Source organism: Sceloporus occidentalis, unplaced genomic scaffold (genome assembly GCF_023333645.1).
Source record: "Sceloporus occidentalis isolate IW3139 unplaced genomic scaffold, rSceOcc1.0.p SCAF_16, whole genome shotgun sequence".
NCBI lineage: Eukaryota > Metazoa > Chordata > Lepidosauria > Squamata > Phrynosomatidae > Sceloporus > Sceloporus occidentalis.
This window is the reverse complement of record NW_028316996.1, coordinates 3,511,707-3,528,435: the sequence shown is the minus strand read 5'-3', so window position 1 is coordinate 3,528,435 and position 16,729 is coordinate 3,511,707. Positions and strand designations below refer to the sequence as shown.

General features: G+C 37.9%; 1 protein-coding gene across 1 annotated transcript in view; it reads right to left on the bottom strand.

Annotated features, from left to right (window-relative positions):
- Positions 1-16,729, bottom strand: part of LOC149302948 (centrosomal protein of 120 kDa-like) — a 35,112-nt gene that overhangs the window by 11,003 nt on the left and 7,380 nt on the right. Inside the window, exons 7-17 of the mRNA XM_089481716.1 lie at positions 15,921-16,141; positions 15,108-15,238; positions 14,656-14,833; positions 13,825-13,974; positions 12,825-13,007; positions 10,983-11,076; positions 10,237-10,383; positions 8,918-9,007; positions 7,894-7,986; positions 6,035-6,196; positions 4,633-4,755 (exon numbers count right to left, since the gene is read on the bottom strand). Coding sequence (XP_089337842.1) covers positions 4,633-4,755; positions 6,035-6,196; positions 7,894-7,986; positions 8,918-9,007; positions 10,237-10,383; positions 10,983-11,076; positions 12,825-13,007; positions 13,825-13,974; positions 14,656-14,833; positions 15,108-15,238; positions 15,921-16,141 — 1,572 coding nt within the window. The remainder of the gene's footprint in view (positions 1-4,632; positions 4,756-6,034; positions 6,197-7,893; positions 7,987-8,917; positions 9,008-10,236; positions 10,384-10,982; positions 11,077-12,824; positions 13,008-13,824; positions 13,975-14,655; positions 14,834-15,107; positions 15,239-15,920; positions 16,142-16,729) is intronic.

The following is a 16,729-nucleotide window of genomic DNA, read 5'->3' as shown; positions in this document are numbered from 1 at the left end:
CTGTTGTATACCTGATCTTTTATTAACCCCTTAATGACAATTGCCGGTCCTGGCACGGCACGGAAAAGCATGTGCTTTACGACAATTGACGTGCCAGGACCGGCACGTCTTTAAACGGGTGCAGAAAGCGATCTACTATCGCTTTCTGCACCCAAAAAGCGTTGCTGAATGCCTCGACCTCGAGGCATTCAGCAACGCCGCGATCGGCACGAAGGGGCCATCTCTGGCCCCTCCACGGGGCGTCAACATCCGCCATACTTTGTATGGCGGCGGACGCCCGTTTTAAAAGCGTTTAGGAGGCGATCGACGATCGCCTCCTAAACTTAAATGGTGTCGCTGGAATGCCTCGATCAGGAGGCATCCAGCGACACCAAACACTAACCTTTTGATGGGCTGTGACCGCTCCGGAGAGCGGTCACAGCCGCAGCTGCCGGCAATCTTCGCCATCAAGGAAGATGGCCGCCGTCCTGTAACAGGAACCACAAATTTTAAAAGTTCGCTAGATAGTCCAGACCATCTAGAGAACTTTGGCTCCACTTGCAGGTTGAATACAGGTACTGCATTCACCATGCAAGTCAATGGAGCCCAGCTTTCTAATCACAGTGTGATTAGTAAAAATAAATTAAAAAATAAAATAAAATTAATAATAATTAGAAAAAAATAGTAAAAAAACAGTAAAATGTAAAAATCATTTCCCACTGATGTCACTATCAGGGGAACCTCCAAGTTGAAAAAAAATGTTAAATTTTTTTTTAAAAAAAATAATAAAAAAAATATATATATATATATAAAAAATATATTTTTGTGAGCAAGTCCTAAAATTAGCATATTAGCTTAAAACAATTCTCGCATGGAAAGAGTTAAAATACTGGCATATTAAATGCCCGTGGGGTGTCTACTTTTAAAAAATGTATGATTTGATGGGGTAAATTGAATGGGCCAGGTTCAACAACGTCCCAATTAACACGGGGGGAAGGATGGCCACACATCTAATTTCCAATTAGAAAAATGCACACGTACCAAATGTGGCCTTTTAGTTCCCCCAAAAAATGACACACCCATGCATGTGGGGTATCACTGCACTCAGGAGATGTTGCTGAACACATTATGGGGTGTCTTGTGACAGCGGCATATACCAGGAGCTGTAAATTCATACATAAAGTAGGTGTGTGTGGGAAAAATACACACACAAAAATATTACTGCAAACTTTGAAAAAATGCTGGTGGTAAAATATGTGCATGCAAAGAGTTAAAATACCAGCATTTAAAATACCCTGTGGTGTCTAGTTTTGAAAAATCTATGGTTTTGTTGGGCACACTGAAATGGCCTGGCTCAAAGATGTACCAAATAGGGCATGGGCAGTGGATCCCAAATGCCAAAGTTCAACATTGAAAAAAGCGCATGCCCCAAATGTGGCCCTTTTGCCCCAAAACAGCCAGGCAAAATCATTCATGTGAGGTATCGCTGTACTCAGGAGATGTTGCTGAACACATATTGGGGTGTTTTGTGATAGTGACATATACGAGAACATTTTAATTCATACCTGAATTAAAATGTGTGTGGAAAACCAAATGCAAAAAAATGACTACCACAAAGTTTGACAAAGACTGGTGGTAGATATGGTGCATGGAAAGAGTTAAAATACTAGCATTTGAAATACCCTGGGGTGTCTAGTTTTCAAAAATATATGGGTTTATTGGGCACACTGAAATGGCCCGGCTCAAAGATGTACCAAATAGGGCATGGGCAGTGGATCCCCAAATGCCAAAGTTCAACATTGAAAAATGCGCATGCCCCAAATGTGGCCCTTTTGCCCCCAAACAGCCAGGCAAAATCATTCATGTGGGGTATCGCTGCGCTCAGGAGATGTTGCTGAACACATATTGGGGTGTTTTGTGATAGTGACATAAACTAGAACATTTTAATTCATACCTGAAGTAAAATGTGTATGACAAAACAAATGCAAAAAAATGACTACCATAAAGTTTGACAAAGACTGGTGGTAGATATGGTGCATGGAAAGAGTTAAAATACTAGCATTTGGAATACCCTGGGCTGTCTAGTTTTCAAAAATATATGACTTGATGGGGTAAATTGCATTGGCCGGGTTCAAAGATACCCGAAATGGCACATGGGGGGAAGAATTACCAGATTTGGAAAAAATGGCTTTGAAATAGCAAAACGCTACCTGTACTTATTGCCCCATAATGGGTAGAAAAAAGCAAAAAAACATAAAAACATTGGGTATTTCTAAACTCAGGACAAATAGTAGAATCTATTTAGCAGGTTTTTTCATTACCTTTTATAGATGAGTAAAAGATTTTTCAACTAAAAGTTAGAAACAGTCATTTTTTTCTAAATTTTTCACCATATTTTATAATTTTTTTAATAGTAAATAATATGATACAATCAAAACAATGTCATCTAAAGAAAGCCCTTCTTGTCCTGAAAAAAACAATATCTAATGTGTGTGGGTTCAGTAAACGGGAAAGAAGAAAATTACAGCTAAACACAAGCAGCGCAGAAATGTTAAAAAGGCCATTGTCACAAAGGGTACAAAAAGTAAAATCAGCCTTTGTCTCGAAGGGGTTAAACGGAGACTTGGAAAAAAAAAAAAAAAAAAAGTTCCTTAAAAAACAAAAAACAACAGTGTACCTAGAAAAAGTAATGCTGTTTTGTAGGCAAAGGGTGGTCACACCAAATATCAGTTCTTCTGTTCTCTCACTTTGCATTATTTTAAAGATAAAAATAAACTATTAACATGTCTATTCTTAAAGCATTTCATACTTGCCTAAAACCTTTGCACAACACTAATTATATATATATATATTACAGCGCTACAGAATTTGATGGCGCTATATGAAACAATAAAAAATTATATATATTAGACCTGAACCGTTTAACATGAAGTTTCATGTTGCCGACTACATATACATATACAGTACATTGCAGCTTGAAGCTCTCAGCTTTTACGGTGCTGACAGTTCACTGCTGATTTTTTTTTAAGCCTGTCACTTTAAAATGGGGGAAGACATACACAACGACTGAATCAAAATGCTTATTTTTACTTGCCATAGTGGATCTGTTGTAATTGAACTCAAGCCAAGCTGTCCTTGTTTTAGGAATGTACTTTCTCAGTCTCAAACTGAGAAATAAAGTTGGCTAGAACATTTAAATAATTTTACCTCGCCTTTAACATTTACATAACAAAAAAAACACACACATAATATATATATAAATATATAAATCAACACCACTTTTTTGCCTCCCACTAATCCTCTAATTTTTTACTTCTATGGACCTAATTTGAATTGTATATTAAATAATGAGATACACATCAGTGAAGCTAAAGACAGAGTTATTAATATCAGAGTTTCTATTAATTCAGACAAGTCATAGCATCAATTTCTATTCTGACTTTTATCCCTGCATTGGATAGAGAATTCTACCTGGAGAATTGCTTCTTCTCACTCATCTCCTGGCAGCACTAAATTAGAAACAACTCCTCCTAGCGCAGGTAGCGAAGAACTAAACATATAAATTATTCCTCCCCTATACCTTTTAGTGTGTAAATATCGGAAAATCTATACAAAAATAGGATGGGATCCAAACAAGGACCTTCATCCCAAACATTCCTTGAGCAAAAGACAGAATACCTATAGTCTATAAATATATATATATATATTACAAGCACGCACTCCACCATGTAACTGCCTTGCATATTAGGCCTGGGGAAGCATATGTTCTTTCTGCCCAGTATGTTGCCATTAGCCTTGCAGAATGGACTGAGTTTCATGTTCTCCTCACTGCTCTCCCACTAACCTGGCTTCCAGATTCCTCCTAAGGCTGCCTACCTCGTGCATAATGCTGCAAATGGCCGCGTGAAGCCTCCTCTCCTGCTGCCACTCAGCAGCTGCAGACCATTAACTGTTTCTAGTCACCAGTACTGCCATCAGGCTATCCCTATCCAGTCTGGCCACAAACATGGCCTACATGTCCATAAAGTTATCCCAAGTGCAGAGGCAAAGTACTCCCCTCAATACCCAGAATATAAAAAAGGCGGAAGATGTCAAGTGTGTTGCCGTCCTATCGGAGTGGAAAAAAAAACACATTAGCTGCGGGCTCCACCGGATATATCTTTAGCTTCTTTATTGTCTTCAGACTTCCAAGCTTTCTAAAATACGTTAATCTATAAAAGGCTTTATATAATGACTACATTTTTCCTCAGGCTGTACATATTGAAATGTGCTATGTGCGGTCACACAACCAACACAAGCTTAGGTTACTTCACAAAGGACATACACAAGCTTTTTATTCAGCCATTTTATCATCATACCTCTGCACTAACCAATAGGAAGAAGAACTTAGTATAAAAGGAGTTGTACTAAAGGGGTGTAAGCCAGTGACCTCGAGTTTGTCGGGGATCAGACCCCATCCTGTGTTAAAAGATTAGGAGGGGATCCTTCATACTGTCTGGAACTGTATGAGTTTGGTGATCAGGGCACGGCCAGCACAGATCTAAATTCCTCACGTCCGACTGTCCCTGTCATATTGTTTGCTTCTGACAGTCAGACTTAAAGCTGTATAGCGAGACTGTAGCCCGGTCTATGTGATTATCCAGTCAGTGTTACCTTTTCTAGTGTGAGGAGATTGATTTCAGACTGTAATCGGATTTCTGGTTTGACGCTTTGCTGCTCCTTATAAAGTCGGAATTCCTTGTCCAGTAATTTATGCTTGTGTTCTGCTTCCTGAAGCTAAAACGAGAAGGTGCGAGGAAAGAAAACGACATGATGATATAGCTCCCATTACAATCATCTACCATAATAATCAAGCAAGCGGCAGTGAACATGTCCGTGTTCTGTTCACAAACCTGAAGTCTGGGGATAGAAAAATACTGAAAGCATCAGCTGTAGAAATGTGCCAATAATAAAAGTCAGCTGTGACATATTTTTTAACAAAATGCTTTTAGTTGGGACAGAAATATACAATGTTATTTATTTTCTTGTCACCACAAAAATGAGAATAGACTATCCCTGTGTATATTACAGATATTAGCAAATTTGTTCTCACAAAAAGGTAGTCAATTTATCATATATTGTGTGTGTATATATAATATTTATATATATATATATATATATATATATATATATATATATATATATATATATATATATTACATACACACACAGATACATACACACTATATGGACAGAAGTATTGGGGCATCTGACCATTAGACCAACAGGGACTTTTATGACTTTTTCTAAATACATAGACATTAATATGGAGGTGCTTGATTTCATACACTTGTGCAACACTTGAATTCAATCATTAACAAGTGTGTCCCAATAATTTTATCCATATAGTGTGTATGTGTGTGTGTGTATGTATGTATGTATGTATGTATGTATGTATGTATGTATGTATGTATGTATGTATGGCTCACAACCCAGTTTGCATTGTGCTGGCATTGAAGGAGTTAAACTTTTGTATGTTCTCTTCTCTAGATATATACATACATACATACATACATACATACACACACATATATACATACATATGTATTCCACACAAGTAACACCTTTTATTAGAGAATTACAGGTGACTTAAAAGGACAACATCCCTTTTTTCCCATTCTATAAATTACCTCTGCTTTTAGAAAATGCCTTTACATATAAACTGTTCATCCAATTCCAACATGTTCCAACAAAATTCACTGATGGCACCATGTACACACACACACACACACACACACATATATACATTATACATACACACATTGTGGAAGCATATTCCTTCTATAAAGGAATGGCCGTAGCCAACTTTCACCTAAAAGCAAAATAAAAAAAATATATGCAGTGTCTTAAATGAACCAACTAACACAAATATCACTTCTAAAAGTATATTATCACCGGGATCCTCGTGAATCAGATTATAGCCTTCCAGAAAGTGTTTGCAGCAGCTGATTTCACTGCTGGAAAGAAACAATAATCGCAGATAGAGAGCGAGACGCGGAGTCCGGGCTTCACTTACCTGCTGTTGCAGGCGCAGCTTGTCCTCTTCCAGCTGCTTGGCCTTTGACCTTTCCCGTTCTATTTGATGTATACAGTCTTCTCGAACTCGCCTGATGGAGTCTTGCCGCTCCTGAAGAATACGCTCGCCCTCTAATTGGAGTTCTGCTTTTAATTTCTTCAGCTGCGAGTGAAGCATTTAACCAGTGAGCGTTAATGCGGTGGAAGGGTTGGCTGTTCCAATTAATGAGTGACAGAACAAATGTACCTAACTGTCGCTGTACACGAGCACTAATTCACAGTTTTCATAAGTCATTCTAAATATGGATACTGAAAGCATGACATCTTACTGTAAGCGAAAAAAACAACTTCCTTAAGGTAAACAATAGAATGGCTCAGTCCTAATTACCCAGAGGGACTCTGACTCAAATATCTATGTCAGAAAATTAGTATTTCCATAAATAGTCAGCTTAGTGTGCCGTTTCGGCATGGAAAGTCACCCGAAATATGCCCAAATCTGCAGATTAAGGTAATTTTTTGGAACAAAATCCAATATACCCAACTTTTCTTCAACACTGAACTGCATTACACAGCACCGTATTTAATGCTCAATGAAAAGAAAATCCTTTTTCCGTGGAGTAGGGTTATGCAAGGTCTTGAATTTGTTAAAAGAAAACAAATTCTTAGACCCACTGAACAAAAAAAAAAAGCATTGATATACAGGTGAGTTTAAGGTCAAATCCAAAAAGTTAAAAATATACAAGTCTATGAGACTATCCTAACAATTTGATTCCATCAATGAAACAGTGTAGGCAACAAAAATACTTCTAATACAAAAAGACACATTCGGCAATCTTAATAAAACTTTCCTCATGTAGATCCAGCATGTCGACATGTCTAGAATAAATTAATGTGTCTTAGATAAGGAAATGTTTAAGGCACCAGTGTTGTTTTCTGCTTTATGTCTGCATCAAACTAGATGTCAGATTTTACCAATACGATTGTGCCAAGAACAGAACGCAGGATATTCTTTGTGACCCTGAAGATTTATGGCTTTTTGTCTGAATGCTCTTCAAGGCAGAAGAACACTGCTTCACTGGTAAAACTTTGGGAGTCATATCGTACTTTATAGTTCAGAAGAATAAAAACAAGTTGCCGTGAAAGAATATACAGTAATACGCTGCATGTGTACAGTTCAGAATAAAATCAAATCCTTATATATAACCAACAGTATGTCTACACATCATAGAAATCATTTTCAACAGAAAAATGTTTTGTGGGCCAAAAGATATGTTATTTTCAATTTTGTATGTGATTTTCAGTAATTATGTTCTACTAAAACAAATATATATATATATATATATATATATATATATATATACACATACACACACACACACACACACACACACATACATATACAGCAGCGGAAGCATTACAGCTCTTTAAATTAACAGGCAAACAAATGAAGAAAGTAGAAAAAGGTAGTACAACGCAAAATATATTATTCCTAACACTTATACACAATATTTACGCGTATGATAGTATTCCTCATTTTTAATGTTGGCGCACTTGGTTTGTTTTGCTAAAAATATATCTCACGTATAGAAATATGGCAATTAAGCGCCTAAAAATGAAAGTGTATTTAATATGTTTTCCCATCTTAAGAAGCCACACACTCTGCACTGTTGGTTCACCTTTTATTTTACGTAGTACTTCTGTATCCCCAGCGTCCCGTGTACATTAAGTCGCCGCCGTGCCATGAGGTCTAATGAGATCTGACCAAATACAGCCATTCCTTCCTCCTGATTTTTTTCAGTGTAGTAAATATCTAATCTCAGCTAATGAAATAAATCAATCCTGCAAAGTGACCAGCTGTACCTCAATCTCTTCACTTGTAAGCTGCTGTTCTCTTTTCTCCAAGTCTGCCGAGGCTTTTTGTAACTGCTCCTCCAGAGCCTTGTATTCGGCTACCTAGAAGGACCGCCAATATTGTAAGCGATATTGCACATGTACAAACATACACAGATAATATAAAGATTATGTGTACATCTACATCAGTTTGCGTACACGCTTTGCACAGTATGGGAAATTCAAAACAGAGAGTGACAAACTGATCAGAAAGATAAGCGAGGCTCCAGATGGCAAGTTTACTATTTACACATAAATATATACAGGTCTCACACACGTGACCGTGAACTAAAACGTTGCTCCCTCTATGCAAATATTTCACAAGCAGTGTAGGTATGCAAGCTAGTAATGTTCTCTGGCCAAGGTCGACAAGGCAGCAGGTCTGGGGAAGGATGGGTAGGGGTTTTGGTGGCCCCTCTGCCACCAGTTAGAGATGTCCGATCTACCTAAATGGCCCATTGGCGCTATTGAGGACCTCCGTAATAATTTATGCAGCACTGGCCCACTTTAAGAAACTGAAGGCTGGTATATCATGGTGCCCAGCAATGAGAATGGCAAACGCAGAGTCAGGCCTACGGCAGCAGCCATCATTAAGACGTCACTGGCACGTAGTTCTGCGCATCGACACGGATACCGTACTTGTGGTGGGACGGGAATACACGCACTCTAGACACAATGAGTCTCCCAACCGTGTTTGTTATAAATGATATAGTTGTAGCTTTTGCGTATAATAAATAGTGATAAGTAATAATAATAAAATAGTAATAGCGGTGGCAAAGGCATGCCGCAAATAACCTCTCAACACTTCTGATTACCTTTAATACAAAAACACACATTAGGTATTACAAGAAGAAAAATAAACACTTTTCCGTGACTCTTAAATAAATGGAAAAACGTAGGAAAAGCCTTATCTTTCTGAGACAACAAGTATTTTTCTCCAACGTGATTACATTACAATATAAAACAGATGTACGTTCATAGACACGACTTATACCTGTTTCTTTACTAGAGCTTCCCTTTCGCGGTCTCTTCGTTTCCATTCCTCGGCCAGGGCCTGCATGTTGGCCAGTTCTTTTTTCTTCAGCTGTCAAGTATGAGAACACCTGGGTTGAAATCTGGAATTTCTAAACTATGACTTAAACTATGGCCAAAGTACCTGGGCTCAGCCATTGCTTAATCGGTTATCTGATATTAAGAGTCTGAAAAGCTGAGACAAAACAGAAGGTATAGCTCAACTCTCCTGTTCGGATATGTGTATCCCACATAAAATGAGTTGTCTGCATAAAAAAGGCCTGAGAATGAGAAAATATTTAAGAACGATTACTGTGCCAGAACACCAGAAGGGTAAAAGTCCTAAATGCTCACCAGCGTTACACCCCCCAAAAAACCTTGTTTATTTTAATAAGTAATTCAAATACACATTGCAGGCCACTGCCAAGAATATCTAAATTATGACTATAATGCAATCTGATAAAAAATGCTGGAAGCCAGCAGCTACAGACTTAGGGTATGAGGCCATTCGAATAAAGCCTATCCTTTAACAAGAGTGTTTATATGAAGTGCCAGAAGTAGAACAAAGGGGTCTATTCACTAAAGGGAGAGTTGACAGGAGAGTTTGTGAAGGTTCAACCATAGTGGGTGTCTTCTGCGGGAAGAGTATGGCCAACCCTCAGTAATGTATAATTAAATTAGCGCTATGTCTTCATATTCTCTTTACACATTATACAGAGCCAACGCATGTCAGAGAAACATGCTAGTGTATTCCGAATGAATAGTGAAGTGAGTTAAAACCCCAACCATATTCCCAGTTCTCTCTCAACAGACCCCAAAAAGGGAACATCAGAAACAAAAGAACAACAGTCTAACATGGCTTTCGCTTGTGTGCTGCATTAGTACATAAATTACAATTTTTTTATTTATTTCTATACCACCATCATCAGCAGATCATTACAATATAGCCCAAATTTAAAATATAACATTTTAGGTGTGGTGGCCACCTGGCTTTCCTGCCTTGCCCTTGTTATTAGCGACACTATATCGCACAGTATAATTATATGGTACTAACGGTTCTACTTAACACTTTTTTTTTTTTACAGTATATTATAGCGGAGGTACAGTACGTGTAGTCGTATAGCACAAACATTATGATCGAGACACAATGGGCATGAACACTTGAAGAAAAGAGGTCCCTGTCCTGTAGGCATCAGAGTCTAAACAGTGAAGTTCTGATATGATGTAATGGAGATGGCCGATGAGACTGGGCTTGGTAATTTATTATATTCAAGAGTTAAAAAAATATATGTCGCAGGATACCTGATTAAGGAAAAGCTCTTCTTGTATTTCTTTCCACATTTGCAGTTCCACAGCAGCTTGGTATTCAAGAGTCACTCTAGGCTCAGTGATGGCTTCTAGAGTCTGCGGAGGCTGGGGTGTAGGAGAAGCTTTTCTAGGCGCAGAGCTCTAGAGATAACACGCAAAAGAAGACATCATATGGATTGTGTATAACGGTGTATTGCAATTAAATAAAAAAAAATGCAGTAAAAACATGAGGTTTCAAACTTCGGTGATCACAACCAGGATCATAAGGACCATCAGCCAAACATCTGCAAAGACAAAAATACTGACTCACGTGGGAATCAGTATATTTATAGTAAAAAAAAAAATTTAAAAAAATACTTCAGCTATTTTTAAAAAATTTCAGTGTCTTTTCTTAGGTTGTGTAACAGGTTCAACAAGCTATTTTTTAATTAATGTTTTACTTCACCCTTAAATTATTTGCATGTTATGCTTAAAGGGAGGCTACCAACAGAATACGTCTGTTTTTCAAATATATGGCAGATAAATTGGACATTGTTAGATGTTATTCCCTCTAGTAGGAGTCCCCATTTCACAATACTAACATATGGTTATATCCATTCCTCTTACCAGAGAAGGTAAAAATATACTGGTTGTGTCACACAACTTGTGTGAGTGGAGACTTGTTGCTAAAGGGAGAATTGGGGTAATTGTGATAGAAAAAGAAAAAAAAAATGGCATTATTAATTCCTGTGAAATCCTACCTGAGATGATTCAGAAACGACAACCTCCCTTACTTTCACAAGACCATGGTCCTCCAGCGTAATGGCGTATGAAAGCTCGGCCACTTTGTTGGACCTGCAAGTCAGACAGATAAAACATTTCGTACGCAATAAAAAAAGATGCTGATTCAAAAGGAAGAAAATGTAGGATAAGGAAATGAAGGATAAGGAAATGAAGGATAAGGAAATGAAGGATAAGGAAATGAAGGATAAGGAAATGAAGGATAAGGAAACCGGGTGACATGAAGGAAAATTGATCCTGTATTTTTGTGACATGCTAAAGAAACATAAAAGCCCCCGGGTTAAACTGAACGTTATTATTAAAATGTTTGAACATTGATCTTTTCCTGAAAGTCCATCTCCTAGGCTGTGAGCTAAGCTTTCTGAAAAGTTGCAGAGGTGACATTTCAGGTCAGCAATTGTTGCTTACGGCAAACAGTAAGCTTGTGCAGAAGCCCTTGCCCTTTCCAAGACAGTTTGCATCACTGATCGCTGGAAATAAACGGCATGATGGCCTCTTTGAAATAAACTACAACTGGTGCTGTAAGTTTTTGAATCAACGTAATATTAACTGAGGAAGATGAAGCCTAAAATTGGCCAAAGCATAATTAATCTCATAATTAAGCGGGTGAGAGTAGGTTCTCACCCTATTGAGAGTGTGCCTTGACGTGGCGGGTGAGCTTAATTATGCTTTGGCCAATTCATATAACCAAAACCTCTCATTTATATTATGTTCATATATTTGTTGCCAACTTTATTAGGGTGAGAAGCGCAGACAGTATTTTGTTTTTTGTATACATTGTACAGCCAACACACTGTATTTGCAGCATGCTCACACTGTTTGGTAGGCCTCATATTATACATTTGTATTATTTGAGCCTGAGACTAGCTCAGCGCACCGACATTTAGTTAAAACCGGAACGGTTTTTAAAAAAATGAGACCACCACAATATTTGTGGGGAAAAAAGTGAAAATTATTATTTTTTTAATACAAGCCATAAAAAGGTTGATGGGTGCTAACTTTTCAGATGACTGCAACTTGAGGTGTACACATAAGCTTGGTCATCTTTAAACCGTAAGCATAATTACATACGTTTATTAATTATGCTGAACCGAAATGTATTAAGAGGATTAATCACTTAACCGAGTACATGAAAGACGAAAATCGATAACCTCCCAAATTCCCACAGATTTGCTGAATTTACAAGATTTATGAACAAGCTGAAGTCTTGAAAGGCTAACATGTTGGCATGTCATCAAATTAAGTAATATTCTGATATCAGTATAAATAGTCGGCGACTAGAAATTTAAGTTTGTATGGAGTGTAAGCACAAAAAAAAAAAAAAACCACATATCAGGGATTGTTGATAAAAGAAGTTATTGTGTTCCTGTCATAGGCTAGTATAGTGAGATAAGACCCCGTTGATTTTTAACTGAAAGATACTGAAGGAGTAATTTGCAGTGCCCTCAAAAAAATAGAGAGGTCTTTAAAACTTCAAGTAGGATTAATTTCACATTAACACAAACAGTAGTTCTGCCCTCAATCCTTTACAAACAGCGCCACCTATTGGTAGAAAATATGTAGTATACATGCATTTTTGTTATGAACCTCACATAGAACACATATTATTATAATTGATTATGTATTGTTTTATTTAGCGCCTTCAAATTCCATAGCGCTGAAACAAATATATGATATTAGCACATAAAGCTATGAAGTACTGATGTATGTTGAGTGCTGCTGAAACTAGAAACATGTCCCAAAGCCGTTGGTGCAATGATAAATATCTACAATTTAAAGATGTTTCTGCATCAGTGGCTTACCCTTCTGAAGCTATAACAGGGGTCCTGCTGCTAAAGGTTTGTCGCCAGCATTGATCACCTTGAGGATTTATGAAAGCCATTTTTTCACAAGTTAGAACATTAGAAAGGTTAAGTCTGGCCACACCAAGAAGCATGTCCTTTGTGGTTTTATCCTTGTGCCACACTTCAACAAGCAGTGGTAACCTGAAAAAAAAAAGATAATGCAACAAAATACAAGTTGTATACAAGTATCGTAACGTCCTAATAAAAAACAAAACAAAAAATGACTCCCAAACATTATGTCTCCAGCAATGTATGATAAGTGACTCAGTGCCATCTAGTGGCAAATCGCCTCATTACAGAATGAAAATAAATCGGTGCCCGATTCTTTATATTTTAATACTTCTAGAGGTAAAACAGAGCAGTAGGCTAGAACATTCCAACGGCTGGCATGAAAGTGGCACAATTTTAGCCATTTTACCAGAACATCGATTGGGTACAAAGACGTAAGATTGATTGTTATGGCACAACCATTCTTAAAACAGACAAAGAGATAGCAACATAGAAAATGAGCTTGTTTTGGTCTTTCCCTTTCTATAAACAAAAGGCTGCTTCCTAACTTTCACAATAACATTTTTAAAGATCCATTCTGTTTTGCATCTCCTGCCAGCTGACGTGATGCTCCAGCAGTAATCGCAGCCTTAAAGACAGAAACATGAAGCTGTCTGTTTTTATAACGCTGCTTCCCTCACGGATTGGAGAAGAGAGCATATTTCCAGACTGACATAAGAACTGGAGAGATTGTTAAATGTTTCCCATTTTACAGCTAATGTGCAGCAGGATCAATGCGCAGCACTTTAGGGGTAAAATTAAATCGCCTGCATATATCATGTATTACAGTTACACTCATACCAGTTTAGAATCGGCTCAAGTTAAACCTATGCTTGGAATGAGGCGATGAATTTTGAGTAAAGTGAAACATATGATAACAATGTTTGGTATCTGGGCTAAGAAATAGTACCTGGAGAATGTATCTTGCAGTTGATTTGGCAGGCTAGCAAAATCAAACCCACAGTACGACTGCGGGAGAAAGACCTCCATATTTCTTCTTACTTCCACTGGGGGGTTCGTCATGATCGGAGCTGCACTGCCAAAAAACGGGTAGGCGTACCTGCCGAAAAGAAAGACAACCATAGTATGTAAGGTACGACAGACTTAAAGATCAAGTTCAGCGATTATCTAGACTATATATGTGTGTTTTATTGTTCTTCTTGTCTTGTTCATCCATTGTTATCACCGCCTTTTTGTCCTCTGCTCAATCATTTTAATGAGATTTCTTTTTATCAACCAAACACCTCTAGCATAACTGAAAAATATACGCCATGATTTCCTCATGATCAAAATCATACAGTCTCTACATCCATGTTGTTTCCAAAACTTTTTTTTTTTTTTTACTTAAATGATGCTTTCAAAGAACAGATGTCTGACACTGTACTGGGTCGCAATAGATTATTATTTAAAGGGAAAATCCCACCATATTTTTATCATCAATAAAGGTACTTTCTTACTAACATGTGTTTGCTACAGCGGAGTGTTCCCTTTCTGGTCTGACTTTGGTCATTAGGAGGTGACGAGACCGAGATGAATATTTATTTGATTACCTTGCACACCACATGTGTGAAATGCCATGTAAAGTCTTGCTACCATTTCTCTGAGCCATCCTGGTCTAACTTTTTTCTTAAGTATATAAAGAAGTCCACACAAGAGAATTACCTACATCCATTAGATGTTAGAAGATGTAAGAAAGCAATTTTCCAATTAAAAAATGTAAAAGAAAAAATAAAACATTTACCTCAGTACACAGTTTACAGGGAAGGAGACGTCGAGGTTCAGGATGCTCGTCAAATCAATCCCGAAGCAGAAGTGGTGGGCTGCGGGAGGCACGGCTATTCTCTGCCCTGAAGCAGATTCAGAAACACTTCTAGAAACATCCGAAGCGGTCTGGAAGACGGGTGGTTCAGAACGTGCCACTGGAGGAGAGAAAACAGCACAGGGGGTTTTTAGTATCAAACTCTGTATATGATGCCCTCATTAACACGGCCTTCATAGGCTTTAGCAGAGTATCCGATACTTTTCTAATCTTTTTCTTCTCGTGTCTGGAACCTTATTTTAGACGTATCCCTTAAAGCACTGGGGTCTTCTCAAATCTCCTGCTTTGTCACATTTAAACGATTAGCTTTTAAAACTTAAGTCTAATTCACAAGAAAAAAAAACAAAAAAAAAAAAACGGACCTGATGCAGGACGATGAGAAGGCACTGAAGACTTTGAGTCAATATATTTAGAAGACGCCAGCTCTGCTTCCAGATCTTTATCAGATTTCAAGCTTTCAACTTCACTTTCTGTGGCATCATCTTTGGTTGGAGGAGAATCGCCGAATAACGTCGGCAAACCATTTGGACGTTCGTGTGAGCCTGCAGGCTGTCGTGGAGGTGTGGATGGTACCTTTCTCATGTCACCGCTATCTGGGTGTTCCTTTGGTTTAGTAGTGGGCTGGAAAGCAAAAAAAAAAAAAGTATGCAAAAATTGTTCAAACAAACCATATAAAAAAGTATTTTTAATAGACACTGTTACTTTATGATGGTAATGGGTGCTTTCTATCTGTAGGTACATCTAGATGATGAGTGGTGGGACTGTAGCGTACACAAATCAAATAGTAATGCAGCTGTCCCGAGATGAGCTTAGGGAAAACCTCCCATAGGAGATAGTTATCCCCTTGTTTTCGATCCCAGTTGTCAGTATTGGACATCTAGTTAAGATCAGTGTTGAAGCAAGTAGTGCTAGTTGGTGGTATAAAACTACAGGCGGCTTTTTCTAGTTCTCAATGTGTATTAAAATAACATTTTCAAAGAACTTGTTTTAAAAAAAATCTTACAGGTTCTCGAAAGCGTCCTCACAAAGTTTCTACAAACTAGCTAAAAATGATTATCTTTAGAAATGAATGTCCACATATAGGTTTACGCATAACCCAAAATCCTAATCAATACTGAGGTATGGATAACTAGGTGCATGTTTACAATTAAGTTACAATTCTCTTTTCCCATCTCATGCTTACTGGTTCCACAGCTTCCTCCTGGAGAGCAATGGAGACCCCAATAGTTGGTGACATTTCTACCGGAACAGATGACAGGTTCTGCTTTGCTCGATTAGGTGGAGTGAGGACGAAAGCACCTTCAATAACCACAGGGTGGCGCTCTATTCCTGTGCTGGCTTTCTTCACCAGTCCTGTTAAAGAGATATCTGTGCTTCCAAGAGACTGATCCCCGCAGCAAAGATGGATCTTTAAGAACAAAATAAACATGATATATGTAAAGCAAATGTACTCTTGTTATCCTTTTTATTGATTTTCAGAAAGCTATAAATAAAAATAAAACACACATATATGCAGATGTCTATACAGCTAAGGTTATACAGACATAAGAGAGGGAGCCTAACAAAATATAAAATACTAAATGTAATACTGAATGTATGGAAAATATTGATCCCCAAGATCATATCGGTAACAGATTCCACATCATTGGCGAACGCGAGAAGCATGTGACTCTCTGACATGTAGAAAGGGACAACCCAGACAACAGGGTCAGTTTATTTAATCGCCTCTGTACTTGGTGCCAGTGTTATTATTATTAGATTTTATTTATATAGCACCAATCCATGCAGCACTTCTTACAATACATATATTCAAGGGGAATGACAAGACTAGAACGGACAGACTAAGACAAACCGATACATTAGGTGGAGAGAGCCCTGGGCGCAGGCTAGTAGATATTTGATTGCATTCTACCAACAAACAGTAAGGTCTCCATCCATCGCATTCATAACCGGACAATCACTATGTCTACCCATTTGTAGACATGGCCATTTATTC